The 22,403-nt window shown below is 43.8% G+C and overlaps 1 protein-coding gene across 8 annotated transcripts in view; it reads right to left on the minus strand.

Moving 5' to 3' along the window:
- Positions 1–22,403, minus strand: part of LOC147892630 (peptide transporter family protein) — a 56,480-nt gene that overhangs the window by 15,702 nt on the left and 18,375 nt on the right. For 2 of the 8 annotated variants that reach the window (XM_087387250.1, XM_087387245.1), the window contains one exon: positions 10,005–10,632. In XM_087387250.1, the coding sequence (XP_087243376.1) occupies positions 10,585–10,632 (48 nt within the window). In that variant the 3' untranslated portion in view covers positions 10,005–10,584. Of the gene's footprint in view, positions 1–10,001; positions 10,633–22,403 lie in introns of those variants that run through there. The other 6 variants (XR_015542340.1, XR_015542339.1, XM_087387247.1 and 3 more) reach the window with 6 other exon arrangements.

The raw sequence follows: 22,403 nt of genomic DNA on the forward strand, positions 1-22,403 counted from the left end.
CTCTCTATTGTGAGAGATCTGAGAGACTTCTTTGAGATGTTCTAGATTGAAAGACTCCTAATGTTCCAAGCTCCAAAGCCGAGCTCCTACTACAAACAACAAGCTCCTAAGATGGCCTATCGAACTACAGCATCTACAAGCCACCACTATAGCCCAGCTCCATGACTACAAGATAGTACCTTCAAGCTCAGGCAACAACCAACAAGGCAGCCACACTCAAGCTCTATGTCTCCTTTGACTTGGCTCCACTAGCTACCGACGGCTACATACTGCAGCACGGCTCAACACAAACTCCACAGCAACGAGCCCTTAATGAGCTCCAACGAAAAGCTACAACCATCCACTCATGTGCCATCAACTCAACCAACAACTAGCCTCTGACTCACAATGACCTCGACCAACTACTCCAACTCACGACTCATAACTCCCGACTCCTATGTTGCAATGGCGACATGTCCTCCGAGTAGGAACTATTTAGGAATTTTTTGGCATGGCTTTGATTGGATGCTTTGGAGTTCTCTCCACTATGGATGATCTATTTTACTCTAAACTAGAACTAGACCAACCATCGAGCGATGAAAGAGCAGCAAATAATTTCTTTTCTGTGTTCGTTTTAGGTGCTGGGTCAGATGCGTCGATGTAGAGGCTGTTGTGCGTGAAGGAAGTGGATTTTTCATTGAAGCTCAAAAGTGTATGAAACTTGCACCAAAATGTGCCAGTGATGTGACAAGCTCATAAAGCATGAAAAATCAAGCTATTTTCTTTTTGAAGCATCCTCAAATTCTTCTCGGATCTAGATACAGCTTGATCTAGGTGGAGGGGCAAAAGCATGCAAATGTGCTCAGTGAATGATGTGGCAAGGTGAGTCACATGCAATGATGATGGGCAACTATGCTTAGCAACAACAAGGACTATGCCTGTGGAGCACTGTGCTGATGTAGCAGGTGGGTTCACATGGAGTGTTAACAGTGTGCCTATAGAGGGGTTAGAGTGCCTGGCACAGTGCCACATGGCAATGATGATGTGGTACTTTGATTTGGTTAATAGATGATGTGGCACTTTAACTTGGTCAATGGAATGTTGCAAGATGATATGGCTAACGTTGTGGATGATGATGTGGCACTGAAGAGCTGGCAAATAAGCTGATGACATGGCATAGGACCTCTATTGACGTGGCATGTAGGGATGCCAGTTGATGTGGCACTCTTATCCAATCTGCCACATGGCAGATTCTAAGCCAGACCTGTGGTTCCCTAAAGGATAGGGAAATATCCGCGTCGTGTTAGTAGTTGAAGATTTTGTTAGAATCTATGAGATTCCATTGCCTCGTAGGATGTCGAAGGTCGATTGCCGTATGCGTTGGAGTGTTGGTTGCTCTATACTGCCTTCGCGGTTAGAGTAGTTACAGAAGTCGAAGCCCGTTCGAAGAGACTATGGAGCTACTCGCACCGATCGATAGCTAGGAGCAATCGCTTCGAGAAGGCTTGTCTGAGAGGGATGGAAGGCAAAGGTCTTCTGCAAAAAGATGCTGAGAGCATTGTTGAGAGCAGTCTAGAGCGTCACACGTTGAGAGCAACTACAAAAGGTTGTTTGAGCCCATTGTAGTTGGAACCCAGAGCAGAACATTCCATTGTAGTTGGTCGTGAACCGAAGTAGAAGGTAGGTTAGCCGATTGATGGCGTTTGATAGAGGCTTGCAAGGGACATCCGTTTACAGATGGTTTGTAGGCAATGGCGTTGGCAACCCGTTGGTTGTGTAGATGTGCTTATAAGAGACTATGGATATTATGGATCATGGACGTTGGTCGGCTAGGCATCAGTCCCAATGCTCACATGCGGTTTCACATCATCCCATTACCTGAAACATGATGTTTCATCAATTCAGTGAGCAAACTTTAAAGTGTTCAGAGATATTGATTGTTCAGTGGACAGATAGCACATCATTTGATTTAACACACACATGCCAATATTGTAAATTCTATTTGGGTATTTCATGACATTGTGCACTTTGTTCCAGTCTTGTAAAGCCTCTTAGCTCTTCCCAGCATCATTTGCCACAAGCCTTGTAACAGACTGGATTATCTATTGCAGTTATATCTTCACCGACAATTCAGATTTCATTTGACACAGTCAATGTTTTGCAGTTGATTCAAACATTGATTTCACACACTTTGAGTACATTTCTTGCACCATGTCTATAACTAGCAACCTCAATCTGGAGACATCTGCTAAACTAAACAACTCCAATTACGACACATGGAAATATCGAATGGAGGCCCTTCTTGTACTTTAAGACAAATGGAATGGATCTACACTTAGACCATTGGACGACCCAACCAACAATAGCTCTACTCCACCTGTTGTCACAACACCAACATAACGAGATCTCCAACTACACCAACAGTTTCCACACCTGTAGTAGCAAATCCTGCCATTGCCCGAGCACAGGCATATGGGACAAGAAAGACAAGTATAGAGATCATCAGATCAAGCAGAATGTGCAAGATATCATGCTAGGACACCTCAACACAGTCAAGACATCAAAAGAAGCATGGGATATGTTTGCAGCTCTCTACGAGTTCAAAAACACTTTCAAGATTCTCACACGGAGAAACCAGATAAACCAAAGTTTTTGCAACACCAATGAAACCATTCATGCTTACATACTCAAAATCAAAGATTACAACAATCAACTCACAGCAGCAAGAGAGACCGTGAATCCAGTAGAAATGGTTCAAGTCATCATGAATGGACTAGGAGAGGGATACAAGAATCTAGTTCAGAGTATTGTCATCCAATGGCAAATCCTAACACTGGAAGAACTTCAATCAGTCTTACTTAGTGAAGAACTCAGGACTCATGCCATTCACGCACAAAGGTCATTCCAATAATCAAGCATTCACAGCTTCAAATAGAAGCAGAGATAAAGGTAGAGGCACAGATAGATCATTCGAACGAACTGGTAATCCTCAATAACAAAATCAACATCAAAGTCAAAATCAGCGTGAGCATCATCCTCAACAACATTAGAATCAACAAAGAGAAAATCATTCCAATCGAGAAAGATTCCAAGGACAAGGGAATGCATCCATTAACACGTCAAACATTCAGTGTAACTTCTATTATAAGTTTGAATACTATAAAAGAGTTTATCGCAAGAAGCAATATAACCAAGATGGTCAATCCAGTAGAATTAAGAAGCAATACGACCAAGACGATCAATCTAGAAGCAATCGAGGAAATTTTTACGAAAGAGGAAATCATCGTGGTGGACATTCTAGTCACAGTCATCATGCAAATGAACGTGGGAATATGTTCCTTGCAAACAAGGAAATATAGAAGACTAATACATTATACCTAGACATTGATTGCAATTCAAAAGAGGATTTTAACTATCAAGTCGACCAAGCAGATCAAGATCCATGGTACATCGATAACGGTGCATCATCTCATGCATCAAGAATGGTTCAACTGTCAAGTCGACCAAGTAGATCAAGATCCATGGTACATCAATAACGAGACATCATCTCATATGACAAAGCATGAAAAATGATTCAAAGAGATGAAACCATTAGAAAGTCAAAAGAATGTCATCTACACGACAGATAATACACCGAATCCAATTCAAGGAACAGACATTGTCCCTATGAACAATTTCGCTGGTACGAAAGGATTGATGAAATATATACTATGTTTCAAGTCTCAACAAGAACCTCTTATCAGTAGGTCAAATGACGGGACACAACTACCGAGTCATCTTCGATGAAGATGAATACACTATCAAAGACAATTTAGAAGATTTCAACTAATAGGAAAAGGAGTAAAACTTATGACAATGTAAAATTGTAAGCATATCTATTACTATTTTTTAGAGTACAAAAGAATCTTTCATGTCTCTTGTCTATATAAACCTTTTTATTTCTTGAATCATCATGAGTGTCATAGTTTTCTACATTGAATTTTAAGTTCATTTGCATGAATTAATTTAATTTAACAATTCTTTATTTTGTAAGTGATTTCTCATGGATTTAAAATAATAACCCAACGAATTTTTTAAACATGAATAGGATTCTTTAAAATAAGAAATACAAAATTAGGATTTAATTATGTTACCTTATTAGTGCAACATTATAGAGAGATATTGTGAAGTTTATTATGTGCAAATGCAAGTGCCAGAAAGTAAACTTTGATTCTCAAATGACATTTTCATCAAGTAAACTTTCCATTTGAAAAGGATTTTTAGGATTAGTCCAAAATCTAAACATATGAGTCCAAAATTAATTAAATAAGTGTTATTACTAATAAATATTGCACCTATGTCTAGTGTTTCCTTATCTACCATGTTGCGAATTTGTGTTTCTAGCAATGCCAAAGCATTTACTCTGTCTTGGAAAAGCAAATTAGTGGATAGTAAGTATATATTTCCAGCTACTTTCATACTTCTCAATGCATATCTTTAAACCATGTCTATGTATTTTATCATGGAAGATAAGAAACATGGATTTTATCTATCGCAATTTGGTCTATAATACCCAAACTTCATCTTTAGCATGCTATTTTGTGACTTTTGTTAGCATTTATTAGGTTAATTAGTGTGCTAAATCTCCATGGAGTGGAGAGAAGTGCAAATATGCCTCGTGCTCAGGGCTTACTACCGCATGTGCCTCGTGTTGAGGGCTTACCAACAAGAGTGAATGATCAAAAACTACGAGCTAATTCATGCTAACATGTGAAGCATCTACGTCTGATCTGGCAAGGCCAATGAGGCTCAAGACTGCATCATAGACTGGTACATACCCTGTGCCAATGAATGGTCAAAGAAGGTTCTCTTTCCACTCACGGATCTTGTCCAGCATCATGACACGTAGAGCACGTTCTAGCGAGCATGTTCTAGCGAGCATTTTTGCTTTTTGGATCACTGCGAAATTCCTGCTAGATCAAAAGTTCACTCCCGAAACGATGGCCAATTTTTAATCGCAAGAGGATGATCAAAAGGATGAGATGGATGAAGGGTGATTGGGTGAGGTCGTCACATGCCAAATTCATTGTATGCCTATGAAGAAGCTGGTACTCTGCCATGTGGCAATGCTGACATGACAGCTAAGGTGGACATGCTGACTGGGCACCTTACATGGCAAGATGATGTGGCTGAGGTGGATCTACAAATGTGGCTGAGCAACCATGTGTCGAATAAGCTACCACGTGGCGGCTTCGTGACCTAAACCATAGTCTGGTTTCCCAACCATGGTTGCACTCACCCACCTTATCTAGAAGGGTGACCCAAGGTTCACTTAACCGAGGCTAGTTAGACCATTGATTCAACCACGTGGCATTCTCCTAAGGTCTGAGATCTTGGTGAAGACAAGTTGGCAACGTCACGACTACATGGGGTCAAGTTGGAACGTGGAAGCGACTGTGCTTACAAGAGGCGTCAAGTCGTAGGAGGTCTAGAGGTTGAGCGAATGAAATGAACGTGATGGCAAAGTTCTTGGTGAAGAAGTTAGAGACGAGGAGCAACGTGGAGGAGCTTTGGTCGTCAGCCGCCGCGAGCTATCGTTGTGTGAAAGAGCTTTGATCGTCAACCATGATCTTTGCAGAGTAGCCAATAGTGCAATCGAGCTATCTGAGAGTCAAGGCCGTTGTTGAGGTCTGGTTGGACGTCGATGGCTTCCAAGGGATGGCACTCTACGAATGAGGTATACCTGGTCAAGCTTCGTGGCACACTGGCTCTATCATGCGGACTAGCAATCGTTTAGAAGCCATGAGGCTACGCAAAGGCGTTGTAGACAGAGCCAAGGATGCTTTTGGCAAGGGAGCTTATAGCTGTCGATGCTATGAGTCGACCGAGCTATGTAGAGCACCTAGTAGAGCTTTAGCTTCAGTCGATTATTACAAGGCGTTGGCTTGCTATTTTGCTATCTGGAGCTTGAGCTGATTATTGCAATGCGTTGCAGTTCATGGAAGCTGCAAGGCAATCACATCTCTTGTCTCGACCTTTGGTCACCATTGTTTGAAATTGCATGGAGCTCAGTTGTGTTGGGAGTCTCCAAGGCTCTGAGTAGCCTTCAACAAAAAGGTGTGACTACCTATGCACTTAATGCGTGAAGGGGACGAGCATTTTCTGAGCGAAATCTTCCGAGCGTCCGAGCGAAGGAAAAAAAAAGCTTCCAACTATGCAGAAATATGGCAAAAATCGATCAGAAGAAAACATAGTTTCACTTAGAAATATGCAAAGTATTATAGCAATGCCTATTTTATACAAAAATCTTTAGGTGAATCTGTAGGAATGGTGAGAGCATAATGGGATGGCTTTTGAAGAAACCCACATGTAAAGTAGACTTCTCTATGAAAATTCCCTTATGATCCTTCTTACAACTTTTACTTAATAGGGGGTGACATTGAAAACCCTCTCTCAACCTATCTTCATGAAAGAGTTTCTTCAAAGAAAACTCATTGAAGCAAGCCATCCAGGTAGTTTCGCCAGCGAAACCCCTTTGAAGCAAGTCTCCCAAGGTAGTTTCGCTGGCGAAACTACGAAACTACCTTAGACAGCACTTTTAAAAGTGACATAACTTTCCTATCCAATGTCCAAATATAGTCATTCAACCACTCAAATTGATCGGAACACCCCATTTGAGCACATCTATGGAGTTATATTTTGGAAAATCTTTCATATATAGTATTAAATATTACATGTATTTTATGAGAGTGATATATAAGCCCAAGTTAATACTTATTTATAGTAATTTAAACTTCTTTAGAAACATGTCCATAAATATGCTATAAAAACACTAAAAAGATATTGCCATATGATATAAATGTGTTAATAAGTAATTATATATGCATAGTATTATTACATTGAGAGTGATTATGAGGAATGTTTCTTAAAGGAATCAACACTTTTTTAAGGTAATAATAGGGATACAAAGGGATGTCTCTAAATAAGAAAATTATGTTGTGTAAAAATGAATGAGTAACTAGTCTGTATATTTTTATGATAAAGGGATCTAGTTCTAGTGAAAATAAAAGTGTAAAAACCATGTTTCCTAAAGAAAAACATTTTTAAAAATCTCTTGAAAAACACGCTCGGATAAACCTGCTCATAGGTTTTTGCTCGTAAAATTGACGCATCCATGCGTGAAGGTCTTTGCTTCAAGCTCTAGTACTTCTGTTGTTAATGTCACATTGCATGAAGGTGAGCTTTGACGCTGTTGAAAGCTCATTGCGTCTCGATATTATTCTCTAAAAGCTAAAGAGAGCCAATTCTCATCCTCTCTCAAACTGAATCTCTCTGTCAAATTGAATAAACATAAGGACAGGGGAAACACTATGAGCATAAATGAAGCTCTAAGAAGCAGAATGGAGAGCTTTTTTATTTGCATCTGTAAGAAGCAGCTCTACACAAAGAGCTATAGAGGATGAAGAAGATGCCTCAAACAGAGGGCTTACACCTTGATGGAACAAGGAGTTGTGTGCCTTGACGGAACAAGGGCTTTTGCTCTCTCTGACAAAAATCTCTCGCACGATGGAAGATGCCTCATGCATGGAGAGCGGACACTCACGAAGGCAATGGAAGCACATGGTGCTCTCTAATACCATGATAGCAGAAGTGAGAGAGAGAGAGAGAGAGAGAGAGAGAGAGAGAGAGAATGTGATTGACTTGTAGTTCGATCATCGACATGACTATATGAATCGGTCGTCTTCTTCAATGCTCTTCTAATCCGTCTCTTCCTTTTTGGAATCCTTTGCAAAATGAACTGGCTCGTCACAATAAAAGATTTTCTTCTTGTGCTTCGAAGAGTAGTGACAAACCCAACTCCTCAATAGTCAAACGTCTTACCCTCTCTCCTGTTGTCACAGTCATAATGAACCTCTTGAAACTTCGTGGTAGCCTCCTAAGTACCATTAAGGTGTTAAGGATGGTGTAAATTGCACCATATACATAGGGCATAAGGGCAAACCCTAACCCTAAGGGGTTCACTTGTATATGTTCATGTTCATGTTCATGTTCAATATACTTAGTGTACAGGTAGCTATACCATGCGTACTCACCCACCTCTCTGTCTTTCTTTGCAGAGGGACTTCAGAGACACCTGGATGTACTCCAGTATTTTTATGACTCCCATGATTTGAAGTCAACTTGGGTAAAACCAAGATTATGATCGTGAATACATCTTTAGCCATCATGCGTCAGGAGCAATTCACGTTTGATGGGTCACTTGTTGAGATTAGTTTCATAATATATATATATGGGGGTTGTCTTCTCCATATTCATGTTCACTATGAGACCCGCGATGCATGCACACTTGGATAGAGGATACACATCATTGGCCAAGCTAGAGGCTCACCCCTCCCTAGGATCCATGGACCAAGGGAGTCAGTCCTTGAGGAGTCGACGGCGGTTGCACTCTATCGTCGATTTCTTGCCTCCAGTGGAAGAAAATTGCTGATTTGTTACATCCTCTTCTACCTGTTCCTCCTGTGGCTGGCACAGACAAGCTTATGGATTGGCAATTGCAACCCTCTGCTACATGCTCTCATCCTGTTCCTCTGCCTGCCTTGACCTCCATCAAAGCCTACAGGCTTCTTCAACCTACTCCATGGATTCAGCAATATGCGAATACTCTGTGGCATATCAAGAAGCCCCTCTCATGGTGGCTAAAGAATCTCCGGATATTATGGAAGTGTAAAATGCCTTTGATACAAAGACTTTTTCTTTGGAGATGCATGACCGGCACATTATCGATGGGAATCACACTTACCAAACGTCACATTGCACCATCCACATGTTTACGATGTCACGCTCCTTCAAAGACTGTCCCTCATTAGCTTTGGCACTGCCCGTGTTCTAAGAACCTCCTTGGGAGAATTTCAGATCATCTTCGGCTCCGTTTCCCGAGTTACAGATTTGGGAAACATTTTTGGTTATTTGGCAGATTTATGAGGTCTTCACTATTTCTCTTATGGGTGAGATATTTGGCTCTTTGGACAATCTAGAGTGAGCATAATTTGGCATACTTGGATCGGCAGATTCACAAGTCATATGAATCTTTCCGAGCCTCATTGCGGCAATCCTTATATGATGCCTGCCATGAGGGTGATATACATGCTTCTTGCATAGAGCTTTTCTTTTTATGTTTCTGATCTTTGGGATACTCTCCATTTTGGAGACTTCCCATCTTGTACACATACATACATATGTATGTATGTATGTATGTAAATATGTATGTATATATGTACACACACACAAACACATATACATGCATATGTGTGTGTATGTGTGTGTGTGTTTGCAAGGCCTTTCATCTCCAACTGCAAATGTTTCCTTTTCTCTGGAGTCTTTTCATCCTTGGTTGAGACAGGTTTTTGATCCTGTGGTTCAAAAGTTCTGGTTGCCAACTTATATTAAGAAGAACCACAAGGGCAAAAAGCAACTTAGTTTTATTGATGGTGATGTCACTCCGTTACATGATTTTCTGCAAGCTAATAATCTTACTTTAATGGATATTGTGACAATTTATATTTTCTGGCAGACTTCTGAGGTTTCTCTCAGAAGCATATACTTCATGGTGGGTTTTTTTCCTCTTTTTAAGGTTTCCCACACAGAAATATATGATTTCACTAAATAAATAAAAAAGTGTGTGTATATACCTACGCAACAAGAAGTTGAAATTAGGTTGGAGACTATTAGTTGTCGAAAGAGGGAAGAGGACACGTGCATGATTAAGCACGAGGGATACAAACAGGGAGGGAAAATAGCACGTGAGACGGGGAAAGGAAGGAGGGAACATTTATAAATTCTGTTCTCTGTCTAAGTGGTAGGGCTGGGTAAAAAAAGATCAGGGTTCGATTCTTTTACTAAGAATAATCTCCCTCCTTAGGACGTTTAATTTGTACCCCTCTCCCTCCCGTCCAACATGTAATGTGAATTTCAAATAAATCCCTACATAGGTGTAAACTATTAATCTGTGCAGAAACATCAGTTAATTAGCCTCTTGGGCAAGCACAATTATGGCAAATAAATGTGAGTCATTATGTCTCCTTCTCAACAAGGGAATATACACTAAATGAAAAAAATTAGTGGTTCCTATGCCAGCGGGAGAAACACAAAACACCCCAAAGACAATTGACAGCTGATAGCTTTTCGGCTCATTCAAACTTTGACCGATGATGGTTGTAAAGATAATGTATATATACTGTATGGCACATGTGCAGAACCTTAGAACCCATGAAGTACAGAAAACATTCTCAGCTGAGATACCCACAGATACCCACAGAAAAGGATAAGCTTTCGTCGGCCTATAGAAGAGCCATTCTTGTGTTCACATCTTCACTGTCAAACAGATCTATGAGGGTATTCATTTACCCCGAGAGAATTAATATGTGCAGAGAAGGGTACTAGCTGGCAACCAATTGTCATATGTATCCTGATCCTATGTCAATTTGAATATAAGCATGTATACAGATTCCAAGGTTGAATTTTATATTTAAAAAGCCATCTCAAAGTTTCATGACAAAGAAATACATGCATAGGCCTTTTCATAAAAGTTTCTCAAGGCTAACCTGCATTTCATGATCAGTTGATCTACCATCCACCACTTCCAATCTTATACTCACCTATTCCCAGAAGGTCCTGCAGTACATAGAAATTCAGAAAAAGCAACCTTTGTGAGGACTACAAGGTGTACGTTACCAGAAACTCAAGATGAAGAACCAAAATTCCATCCATGCTTATTGAAAAAGTGTCTTTATGTTGTATTTGATCTTCGAATCAGACTCAAAAGATCTTGAATCAAAAAAGCCCGATATTATATCAATTAGCCATGCATTATGAAAACAGAGATCAAATAATTGGATCATAAATTGAGTTTACTCTTACCACAGTTGGTTAGCTTAACAACAATAGTTTAATAGGAATGAATCCACAATCAAACATTGCATGTCTTAATGTAGGGAATGTCAGTGGCATATGCAATAGTGCAAGACTACATCAAGCAAGACCAAAATCCAAGTGCACCAAACACAACGATATGCTAAAGACTGATCTTCTCCTTGCTGCCCAAAAATAGGTGATAGGGACAGAGTATAACTAGCTAACGGATCGCTCCATAATGCCTGCTACTCAAGAGGCCTCAGTGTGGTGAAGTAATCAGGAGGATAGCCCCCTATGACTAGAGGTAGAATTACTGGCCACGTGCATTGGATTAGGATTAGTCACCTCCCCACCTGTGAGCCCACAAATAGAAGTGCATCCGGGGGGTGGACCATAGGACCATAGAAAGGGTCATGCACATGCAGGCAGCACAACAAAGAGGATACCTGGCAAGAAGGGAGTCCTTCGGAGGCATGCAGGTGTACAGATTTGCCACGCAAGAGCCTGCAACTGTACAGCCAAGTACAAGGCAGATCTGGGAGCCTGGATCAGTGCCATTGGATCGCAGGACCCTGCAGCATGTGTATGGGCTGTCAGCGCCTGTGAACAGACTGGTACGGAAGGCCTGAGGGCATGGTATGGAGCATGGGCAACTGTCTCAGGCTCAAACATGCCGGGTAACTGTGCAGAACAACAGGGCACATAGGCGCAGTGTTTTGGCAGGATATGGGCCTGGAAAGGGACCTACAAGAGGTCAGGCTAGGCCTGTGGTCCAGTGGCAGCCTGCCACATGGCTAGGATGGGCCAGCCAGCACGCAAAAAGAGTGCCCCCACCAGGGGGAAATTCACCTACCACTGGGTCGACCAGTTCAAGGCAGGCTCAGCCCCTGGCCTCCATAAGGCATCACTTGAAGCAGCACTTAACAGAGCAGGAAGGAGCAGCAGAGCAGCTTTAATTGGGCCTATGATTAGGAGGTGAATTGGGCTGAGGAGAGCTGCATACTTACCTCAGCAAGGGCTGCCCATCTAGGCTGACTACCCGGGCAGTAAGGTGGAGGGATCACTCAACATAGAGTCTACATAAGCTCAGAGATCTAGGAGTGCCAGGCAGATAGTAGAACTTTGGTAAGATCGGAGGACCATGGTTTAGTGGACTCGGCATCTCTTTTGTATTGTGTCCGGTTTTGGACAGACAAAAATATATCATTGTGGATTCTATATTTGTCTTAGATGTACTGTCTATTTACTAGCCTACACACACATCTATTGGTTGTGAAGTGCACACAAAGCAATTTAATTCCGTAGTGAAACACTTCTGCAGGTAATTCCTGGGCCCATCTATCAATCTTCCGCTGCGGGATACCCTCCGGTGGAATTTCATTTCTAACAACCTATAGTCGACCATATTGACTAACGTGTCCAGTTAGCAGCTGGCTGTATGCCTGACCTGGGCAACTATACGGTGGCCTTACAGACAACTTGGCTGACTTGTCAGTTGGTTTGGCTGGCCCCACACCTGGGTGTTAGAAAATGAAATCCCACAAGAGGGTATCCCACAGCAGAAGACTGATAGATAGCCCAAGAATTACACACGGAAGCGTTTCGATATGGAATCAAGTTTCATAACCATGTGTGTACTACACAACCATTCATGTGTGTGCAGATTCGCAAATTGATTGTTCTCAAAGACAACATAGAAGAAACTCTTATATATTTCTGTCCATCCACAAACTGGACAAGATACAATACCAAAAGGTTCTCCTACTATATGCCTGGCACCTCTAGATCTCTGAGCCCGTGTGCTCCACTGAGCTTATGTAGACTCTCTGTCCAAAGGAACCCTTCCACCTTGCTGTCCGGCAAGCCAACCTAGGTTGGCACCTTCTCTAAGCTTAGCCTGCAGCTCCCCAACTACTTTTCTTCTCCTGAATGTAGGCCCAAAAGATGGCTGGTCTACTGCTTCTTGCCTGGAAAAGCTTCCAGCCAGTCCATCTTGAGGTTTCCATGCACATGCTTGTCCTCTATGGACAGGACTGTGGAACTTCTGCCCACCATGCTGGACCTGATCTGCTAGGTATCTCTTTTCTCTCTCTACTGCCCACATTGCAGCCTATGTGCTGCCCATGTGGCAGCCCCATGTCTAAACCTATCAACATATGGTCCATCCCCCCCCCCTCACACAATGCACTCCTCATATGGGGACTTACAAGTGGGAAGGTGACCTATTCTATTCCAACACTGGGCTTCTTGCCTAGGCATATGGCAGCCCAATTAGGCATGTCAATGACCTTATAGGATGGCTTACATTGCCACCTACCTATCTGAGACTGGCTAGATGTGGCTGAGGGGACAAGAGATGGTTCAGCTTAAACTTGTTTCGCTTGGAGACTCCTTCAAAAACGTGGAGCTATTACAGAACAGGTAATGTGCTCCATGTGGCAGCTACATTCATGGAAATGTCAAGACTGGAGCATTACAATCTATCGATTGCTATTCTCAAGCATACTTGTTCACAAAGGTGATTTCAAGGGAGGAAAACTTCAACCTCCTATGCATCATTGACATAAACCATTCCATCAAGGGGAAGCGTTATGATAAGTCTATTGGAGGTAATAGATTATGAAGGTGCATCATTGACAAAAGACCATTCCATCAAGGGGAATGTTACAATAAGTATATTGGAGGTAATAGATTATGAAGGTGATAGAACTCAACCCTTAAAATATATGTATATCGTACTTTCAAACTATGTTTTTCAATGAGTTTACGTTGTAGGTTATCTTAAGCTCTCTGTGAGGCTATGGTGCCCTCACATTTGTGTTGGTCAATGTGTATCTGTCTCTCTCACCTGTTCCTATCTCTTTACATAGACATAGACGCTTTGTGAAAGCAAGTAACAGACATTGTAGCCAAAAAGCCATCGCAGCTTATAGAAAACCCGACAAAATCCATATGATGGTGATGAATACTATCAAGCTGCCGCTGCATACAAAAAGGAACATAGTGTACTCCACAATAAACAGACAATTACATATCATGGGAAATATAACTGCAATGAGGTACAACTGGAAGGATAGCACTTGTTGATCCTAGCCTTTTACCATTATACATGTTCTTCTTCCTTGAGAACTTGGTTTTCCACAATTCGTCCTCTATCAATGGTTTTGATAGGTTCTAAGAGTGAGTACATGCATGAACGTCCTCTATATGTGGATGATGCCAGAGCATGGCTATCTATGTGGATGATGCCAGAGCCTGGCTAGATAGCCATGCAATCACTTTTGGCATGTGTTTTACAAGATTTCCATGATGTTTTTGTCGTATTTCTTTGAATTTTTCATCTCTCCCTCTTCCACGTTCACTTTTATAATGTCTAGAGTGCTGAGAATGTAGATATGGGCACTCTTCAGTGGGTGGTGCATAATGGATTCTAGAGCTGAAAGAAAAACCGGCCTGTTCCAAAGAAAACCCAGCTCACTCACTAGGGGATCTCTAGTATTGGGGCTAACCACCAAGTGGGGGGACTATACAACTAGCGAATCCCTCGCGGGGTGAAGATGTAGAAAACTCCTGCAGACCAAGCCTTGCAGAAACGAGCACACCTCTCGGTAGTCGCCTTGGAGCCTGGAGTCCCACGCTCCCAAGTGGATCGTAGTGTGTATATGATGTCCTGCCAGATGGCAACTAGGGTAGCCGAAGATGGAGCCAGAGGTGCTCACCCATCACAAGATTGCAATGAGCTACCCAAATGTTCCACGCCGTGATGCTGGCTACCACCTCCCAAACGCTGTCCTCCCTAGAAGGAGGAGGAGCTAGGCTAACAAGAGGGACTCCCTCATGGAGTGCTATCCTCTGGATGCTCTGACCCTGTATCCGGTAGGCTGGAGAGATCTCATCAATCTGAAACGCGTGTCCTCCCTTTGTCAACCAAGCCACCATCCCCCAGGTGTAGTCTCTTTGAAGACTCTGCATACGTGTCATGATCTTGAGGGCTCCCAACCAAATCCTCAATGCGCTACGACAACTCCACATGCAATGCGGGATAATCTCCAAGAGAACATCGGGGCAACAATGGCACTATCCTTCTACTCGCATCTGCTCCAACCACGGTCCAATGGGCTAGCCTCCATGGGCAGCCAGCCAGCAGAAGTAGGATATCTTCCTCGGCCGCAAACTGGACCATGACCAGGTCCAAAACCTGGAACGAACATCTCGAGGCACTCTCTAGGTCACTCAATGCCTCTCCCTCGAGAGGGTCCACCTTGACGAGTCCATCTGAAGCCTCATGCCAATCTGTGTGGTGTAGGAAAAGAAGAGCATCTCATCCACCTGCTCAGCTAGGTCGCCCCTGGAAGACCAAAACCAAATGTGGTTATCGAAGAACTATTCTTGGTGACATCTCTGTGTGTTACTAAGGTAAGGTATGCCGACCTAGAAGCTACACTGAAGATGTCTGACATTGAGATGTGGGCCAACAGGGAGTCAGAGACCTTTGTGAAGGTAAAGGACAATATGGAGTGCTTGGAATGTTCCAGGTGTGTGGCTGCTGATACTGACACAAGGGTGGATTCCATGGAGTGCTCTAGGGTTTCATGTTCAGATAGTTGATGTCATTCAGTAGGGGGCAATATAGGAAAACACAAGGAAGTGGTATGTGCCTCCATGAGGTGCATGGTTTGCTTTCAGAGCAAACACACAGGGAGTATGACGTTCTGGTATGTACTTGATGTTGTCGATTTATGGCTTTATAACATGCTGTGGAGAGAATCCGCTCTTCATATGTCTCAAGTAATGCAAGAATGGGCCTTCTTCCAAGGTAGAGGGGGAAGTGTGGGTGCTTTATCAAATCTCGAACACTGGTTGCTGGAAGGTGATTATGGACAAGGTGTATTGAAGCCAGAAGAGAACTTGCTTGAGAGCTCAGTGAGAGTTCATAGTCGAGGTTATCTAGAAATATTATTGGGATTTCATTTCTCGAGATGCTTCTTTTCTTACGGACCTCGCCAAAGGAAGGACGGGGTGAAATAGACCCTCAAAGGATGGAGCCTAGAAGACTCCACATTGTTCACTTATTATGAAAGGGACAACTAGAAGATCATGGCGTTTGGATTGCTTGAGTTCAAACCGGATTCAAATTAGAGGGACTTTAGACTCTCCAATGAGGATCAACTTTAAACTCTCCAATGAGAATCAAGCTCTAGCCACAATGGAGGGAAGCAGCGTGGATCAGACCAGGGGCAGTTGGAGCCACTGTACGGCCCTCTACGGAGGTAAACACGTGGCTGGAAGGGGGCTGGGCACCTTGAGGGACAGGCGTTGCAGCAGCAAAGGGGGCATTGGTGGTGGCTATGGAAGGCCAAACACCTAGCCTTGGTACTGCCCAAGGGAGGGCCTCCCTTGGGACCCGAAAGCAGCCCAAGAAGGGCCGACCAGGCCAGTCAACAAACCGACCAGCAGGTTGGCTAAAAGGGATTCAAAATGAGAGCCCCCTAGTCGATTTTGGGGGGCAGCAAAGTCAGGCAGTAAGGCCTGGCCTAGTCGGCTATTTTGTTGGTCCTTGGGCCTATAAAAGGGAGGCTTAGTGCCTTGTTCAATTATCCAGCATTCCAGCAAGTTGGGGAGCAGCAGGACCAGCTATACACACCCTCAAGCCTATTTCCAAGAGGCAGAGGAGTACAAGAGAGGCTGCAGATTGTGCTCTACGAAGGGATGGTACCTTGGCTGTCTCCTACGGCAGCAAGAAGCTGAGGTCAAAGGACAGAGAGTCTACATATGCTCGAGGTGGAGCACGCGGGCTCTAGTTCTTGAGATATCTGAAAAATTGTAGAAGTACGTGGTGGTAAGATCAAAGGACCACACTCTGGTGGGACTTTGGATCTATCTCCTCTGTATTGTGTCCATATCTTTGGACGCAAATATTTTCTTTTGGGAGCTTCTATATCTGGCTGGATCATTGTCTATTTATGAGTCTGCACATTTATTTGAAGCACATAAGTTAAGAAGTGTGTGATTCCATCCACCACACACACTGTGTGAGCTCCTGGGCTATTCTATCAATCTTCCGCTGTGCGTACCCTTTGTTGGTTGATTTCTATCAGTACCTCTTTGTACAAGTGCAATGTTGGAATGGTCACCTCCCCATCTGTAAGCCCCCAAATGAGGAGAGCGTGGGGGAGGGAGACCTAGGGCAGGATGTGCCCAAGAGAAAAAGAAGAGAGGGGGCTGCCACATGGGCAGCACCTCAAAAGCAACAACAAGGAGGGCTGCAAAGGACTCACCCTGGGGGGCATATTTATAGCCCACACAGGTTGGCCAGACAGGGTTATATAGGGCTGGGCCCTTGCCTAGATTGGAGGGCCAAAGGCCCTAGAAGTGTGGGCCCAAAAAGCCCCGGGTTGTAAGCCCTACAGATAGTCTACAGAAGCTCGAGGTGGAGCACGCGGGCTCGAGTCTAGAGATAACTGGCAGATAGAAGAAGGACCTTGTGGTAAGATCAGAGACCACATCATTGGTGGGACTCTGGATCTATATCTTTTGTATTGTGTCCATAGTTTTGGACGGAAATATATTATTTTGGTGGTTTCTCTATCTGGCTGGTTCATTGTCTATTGATATGTCTGCACATCTAATCTATGTGACGCACATTAAGTAAAGAAGTTTGTGATTCCACACCCCACACGCACACTATGTGAGCTCTTGGGCATTACTATAAGTCTTTCGCTGTACGTACCCTCTGTTGGGTCATTTCTAACATGGTATGAGAGCCCAAGTAGGAGGCTCATAGGTGTGGGAGCCTAAAGGCAAGGATATTGCTGAAGGACAACCCTGATTCAGAAGCTCTTGGGAATCGACTTCCACGACTGGAGGATTGTGCCCTTGCGAGAAGGAGGGTGACTCAGGTTCAGTCGAGCGCATTCAGAGTTCTGATCTACTGAAATTGAGTTTGGTTGACTTTGCTCTGTAGTATAAACAGTAGAGATGTTGACCTCTACAGCCCCTCCTCTCCCTTCCTCCTCCCCCAGTTTTCTCTCATTCACTATCCCTAACTTTGGAGAGTCTGGGAAACTGGACGGGCCAACTACCCGATCTAAAAAGTGAAGATCCGGAGTCATTTAGTGGCTCAGAAGTTGTGGAAGCTGACCACGGGAGTGGAGGCGAAGCCGGAGGACATAGTGGATAGGCAAGGGAAGATATTCATGGCTGTAGACAGAGAGGAGCTCGAAGCTTGGGAAGACAGAGATGCCCATGCGCTGGCATTAATCATAGGGACTACGGCGGACTCTGTTCCTCCACATATCCAGATGACCGAGACGTCAGTAGAGGCGTGGGTCACTCTGAAGGATCTGTACGAGACGGACAACACCTCGGATTTTGCTTCTTCAGCATCAACTCTACAATCTTGATATGGAAGAAGGAGATACGGTACATAGCCACTTCGTCAAGGTGGTGAGGGATCAACTGGCAGCAATTGGTCAGAAGACAGACTCATGCCATTTGGCCTTGATGGTACTGAGGAGACTACCTTGGAGTTTCAAGAGCTTTGTTACGACTGTGACAACAGGACAGAGGACCAAACCTCTGGCGTTTGAGGAATTACTGCTACAAGAGGAAGCTCGGAAGAAGCTCTACAACGAGGACAAAGACGACAAGGCGATGCTGGCAAAGGATTACGCTAGCAAAGAAAAGGGCAAGCCTAACGGTGGCAAGTCCAAGAAAAACAACTCTGACGATGAGGAGACTTCGAAGAGGAAGCATAAGAAGAAGTGCTTCTACTGTGATACGCCATGACATTTTGCAAAGGACTGCAGAAAGAAAAAGGCGGATCAAAAAAACAAAAAGGAGTCCGACTCAGATTCAGAAGGAGAGGCCAAAGTAAATGTGATAATCAAAGAGTTGTTCTTGGTGACATCACCGAGTGTTACCGAGGCCGGATATGTTGATCCAGAAATCACAGTGAGGATGTCTAACATAGAGATGTGGGTCGACGAGGAGTCAGATGCCTTTGTGAAGGTGAAGGACAGCATGGAGCGCTTGATATCTTCCAAGTGCATGGCTGTTGACACTAACACAGGAGTGGATTCCATGGAGGGCCCTGGGGTCTCATGGTCTACTGGATGCTGTACTTCAGAAGGGGACAATAAAGGATTACACAGGCTATTGGTGGGTGCCTCATTGAGGTACAAGGTTTGCTTTCAAGGCAAACACACAAGCAGTACAACAATCTGGTATGTACTTGATATTTTGCATTTGAACCTTTATAGCATGTTGTGGAAAGACTCTGCTCTTCATATGTCTCAGGTGATACGAGATTGGAAGGAATTGATACGAGATTGGAAGAGGAAGTATTGGTGCTTCTTCAAATCTCGGACGCAGATTGTTAGAAGGTGATGGACAAAGAGTACTGAAGCCAGAAGAGTACCTGCTTGAGAACTCAGCAAGAGTTCATGGTCCAGGTAAACTGGAAATATTCATTGGTTGCAAACCTTGCCAAAAGGACGGGTTGAAACGGACCCTCAGAGCATGGTGCCTGGAAGACTCCAGGTTGTTCACTCATTATGAGGCGGACAACTGGAAGATCGCGACAGCTGGATTGCTCGAGTTCGAAGGTGAGAACGTGATTGAAGGAGGTGGTGCCACGAGGTGGTGCCACGAGGTGCTACCAGAGATGGACCTGTGTACCAAGATGGTGTGCGGAAGCGGAACCAGAAACCAGACCTGGTGGAGCAAGAGCCACTGGATGAAAAGCCAGGAAAAGATTTCGACATCAAAGTGTTCCAAAGGACTACGACCAGGGAGTTACTGGAGCATCGTCATCGACGTGTTGGCACTGGGCCGAGATGTGTCGGTGAGAGGGGATGTTGGAATGGCCACCTCCCCATCTGTAAGCCCCACATGAGGAGAGTGTGGGGGAGGGAGACCTAGGGCAGGATGTGCCCAAGAGAAAAAGAGGAGAGGGGGCTGCCACATGGGCAGCACCTCACATCAAAGAACATGGAAGGTACCCACAGCTAGGATGGATCTGCAGCAGCAAAAGGCAAAGCAGTAGCCAGCACAAGGGACCCAGAATAGGAGGCGATCACATGGCGCTGACATCTGCAGGGTGTACGGCTCTGTACACTGCTGTAGAAGGGCCTAGCAGAGGCGCAATGATGGCAGGATGTGCAGGATGGATAAGCACAGATGTGGAGCAGGTTTTGGGCCTGTTTGCAGGCCCTGGTTTAGGGCTGGAGAGTGGGCACCCAGGTGTCCAGAAGCAGCAGCAAGGAGGGCTGCAAGGGACTGACCCTGGGGGGCATATCTATAGCCCACACAGGTTGGCCAGGCAGGGTTATATAGGACTGGGCCCTTGCCTAGATTGGAGGGCCAAAGGCCAATAGAAGTGTGGGCCCAAAAAGCCCCGGGTTGTGAGCCCTTATAGGGCTGGACCAGCCACAGACTGGTCGGCCAGTCTGGTCGGCCAGTTTGCTGCAGGCTGGTCGGTATTTTCGCCAGCCCTTGGGACCCTATAAAAGGAGGTCCTTGAGGCCTCACTTCTTATCACTTGCAGCAGCAAACAGCCAGCAGATAGGAGCAGCAAAGGAGCTACCCTTGGGCCTATGTTCAGGAGGTGAAGGGAGCACAAGGAGCTGCAGACTAAGAGCTGAGAGAGCTGCCCACCTAGGCTGGTGCAAAGACAGCAAGGTGGAAGGGATGTGGACGGATAGTCTACAGAAGCTCGAGGTAGAGCACCCGGGCTCCAGTCTAGAGATAATTGGCAGATAGGAGAAGGACCTTGTGGTAAGATCAGAGGACCACATCATTGGTGGGACTCTGGATCTATATCTTTTGTATTGTGTCCATAGTTTTGGACAGAAATATATTATTTTGGTGGTTTCTCTATCTGGCTGGTTCATTGTCTATTGATGAGTCTGCACATCTAATCTATGTGACGCACATTAAGTAAAGAAGTTTGTGATTCCACACCCCACACGCACACTGTGTGAGCTCCTGGGCATTACTATAAGTCTTCCACTGTGCGTACCCTCTGTTGGGTCATTTCTAACATGCAACGCATATGAAAGGTACTATATAGTACAAATAAAGGTGGACATTCTGTCTTTCCCAGATCGTGATATATGATAACAATTACTGGCAATATGTACACCCACAACACAATCATTTTCTGTGCACCACCTTGCAACATGATGCTAAACCTGCTTGTTAAAAGGCAGTAGTGTACTTATAAATGAATATAAACCTCGTAAATTGTAATATTACTTAAGGGATTATTTTGATAACATGAAGAGCACATAACGTATTTTGATCGCATGAATGGCACATAAGTTACAGATTATTTCATCTATGGCTGGTCCTTACAAATGGTAACCTACCATTGCCTTGCCTAGGAAAAGGTCTTATCTCTACAAAGTTTGTTTCAATCTCGAATACTAAATATGATCTATCAAAAGAGTAATATGTCCAGTAGGAAGAGAATTATGGAAAACATATTGGCTAGGTAGAGACATCTCTTGCAGGCCCATGATGTCCTTGTTGTGGTGTTGGCGTCGGTGTGAATCATCAAAGGGTTACTTGGTCATCTACAAATTGGTGTCAAAGTCAATAGGTTGAAGTTTAAGACGATTGTGGAGCATTGGGTTGTACCTGTGTGGTTGGGATAGAGTTTGACATTGGGCAATTTGACAAGCATAGAAAGGTTTTGGAATGATGAGCAAACGCTGAGGTGGATAAGCTGGATTGTCTGGAGGGTTCGTCGCTTGCATTGTGTTCGTGACGGACGTAACAATTCCTTGATGTGAAGGCCAAACGACTGTCTACATAGCAGTGGAACCAAAGACGGAACCAGAGACAACAAGTTTAATTAACATGGTGTGTGAAGGAAATCATTGTACCTTAGTACGTGAAGGAATTCTGAGGAATACTTTCTCTCCTTCTTCAAACTCTCTAAAAGTTCTATTCTCATTTGCATAAGTTTTTGTCTTGTCCATGGCTTGACGGATGCTAGCTTTAGCCAATGCTAGCATCTCCACGTTGTAGATTAGGTAATCTGTAACACTAGGCACTTTTTGAGGAATTCCAACTGTAGTTCGATTAGTTGGCTTAACCTCGTCTATCATTATAGGTAAATTTTGGTAATGGTAACCAAGTGTTACATGTACTTTGCCTTAATCAAACATATGCTTTAAGCTTATCCTCAGGAGTTTGGTTGACTCTTCGTTTGACCATTTCTTTCAAGATGTTCCGCATGACGCATTCAAAGGTTAGTCCTAAATGTATCAAATTTTAAGATTTAGAAATGACTAGTAAATCTTGCATCTCTATCTGATATTATGAGCCTTAGTAAGGCATGCGGACAAAATACGGTTTAGAAAAGACTAGAAATTATTGCATGTCTATTTGATCTTATGAACCTCAATAATCCATGTAGATGAAATACGTAACTAATACCACTTATGGAGCACTCATTAACTCTCATTGAAATAAAGTGAGCCATCTTGGTAGCCATCACAAGAATAAGATTACATCCTCCTTGT

Source organism: Dipteris shenzhenensis, chromosome 16, assembly GCF_047967505.1.
Source record: "Dipteris shenzhenensis isolate YYH24624 ecotype China chromosome 16, Dip_SZ_1.0, whole genome shotgun sequence".
Taxonomy (NCBI): Eukaryota; Viridiplantae; Streptophyta; class Polypodiopsida; order Gleicheniales; family Dipteridaceae; genus Dipteris; species Dipteris shenzhenensis.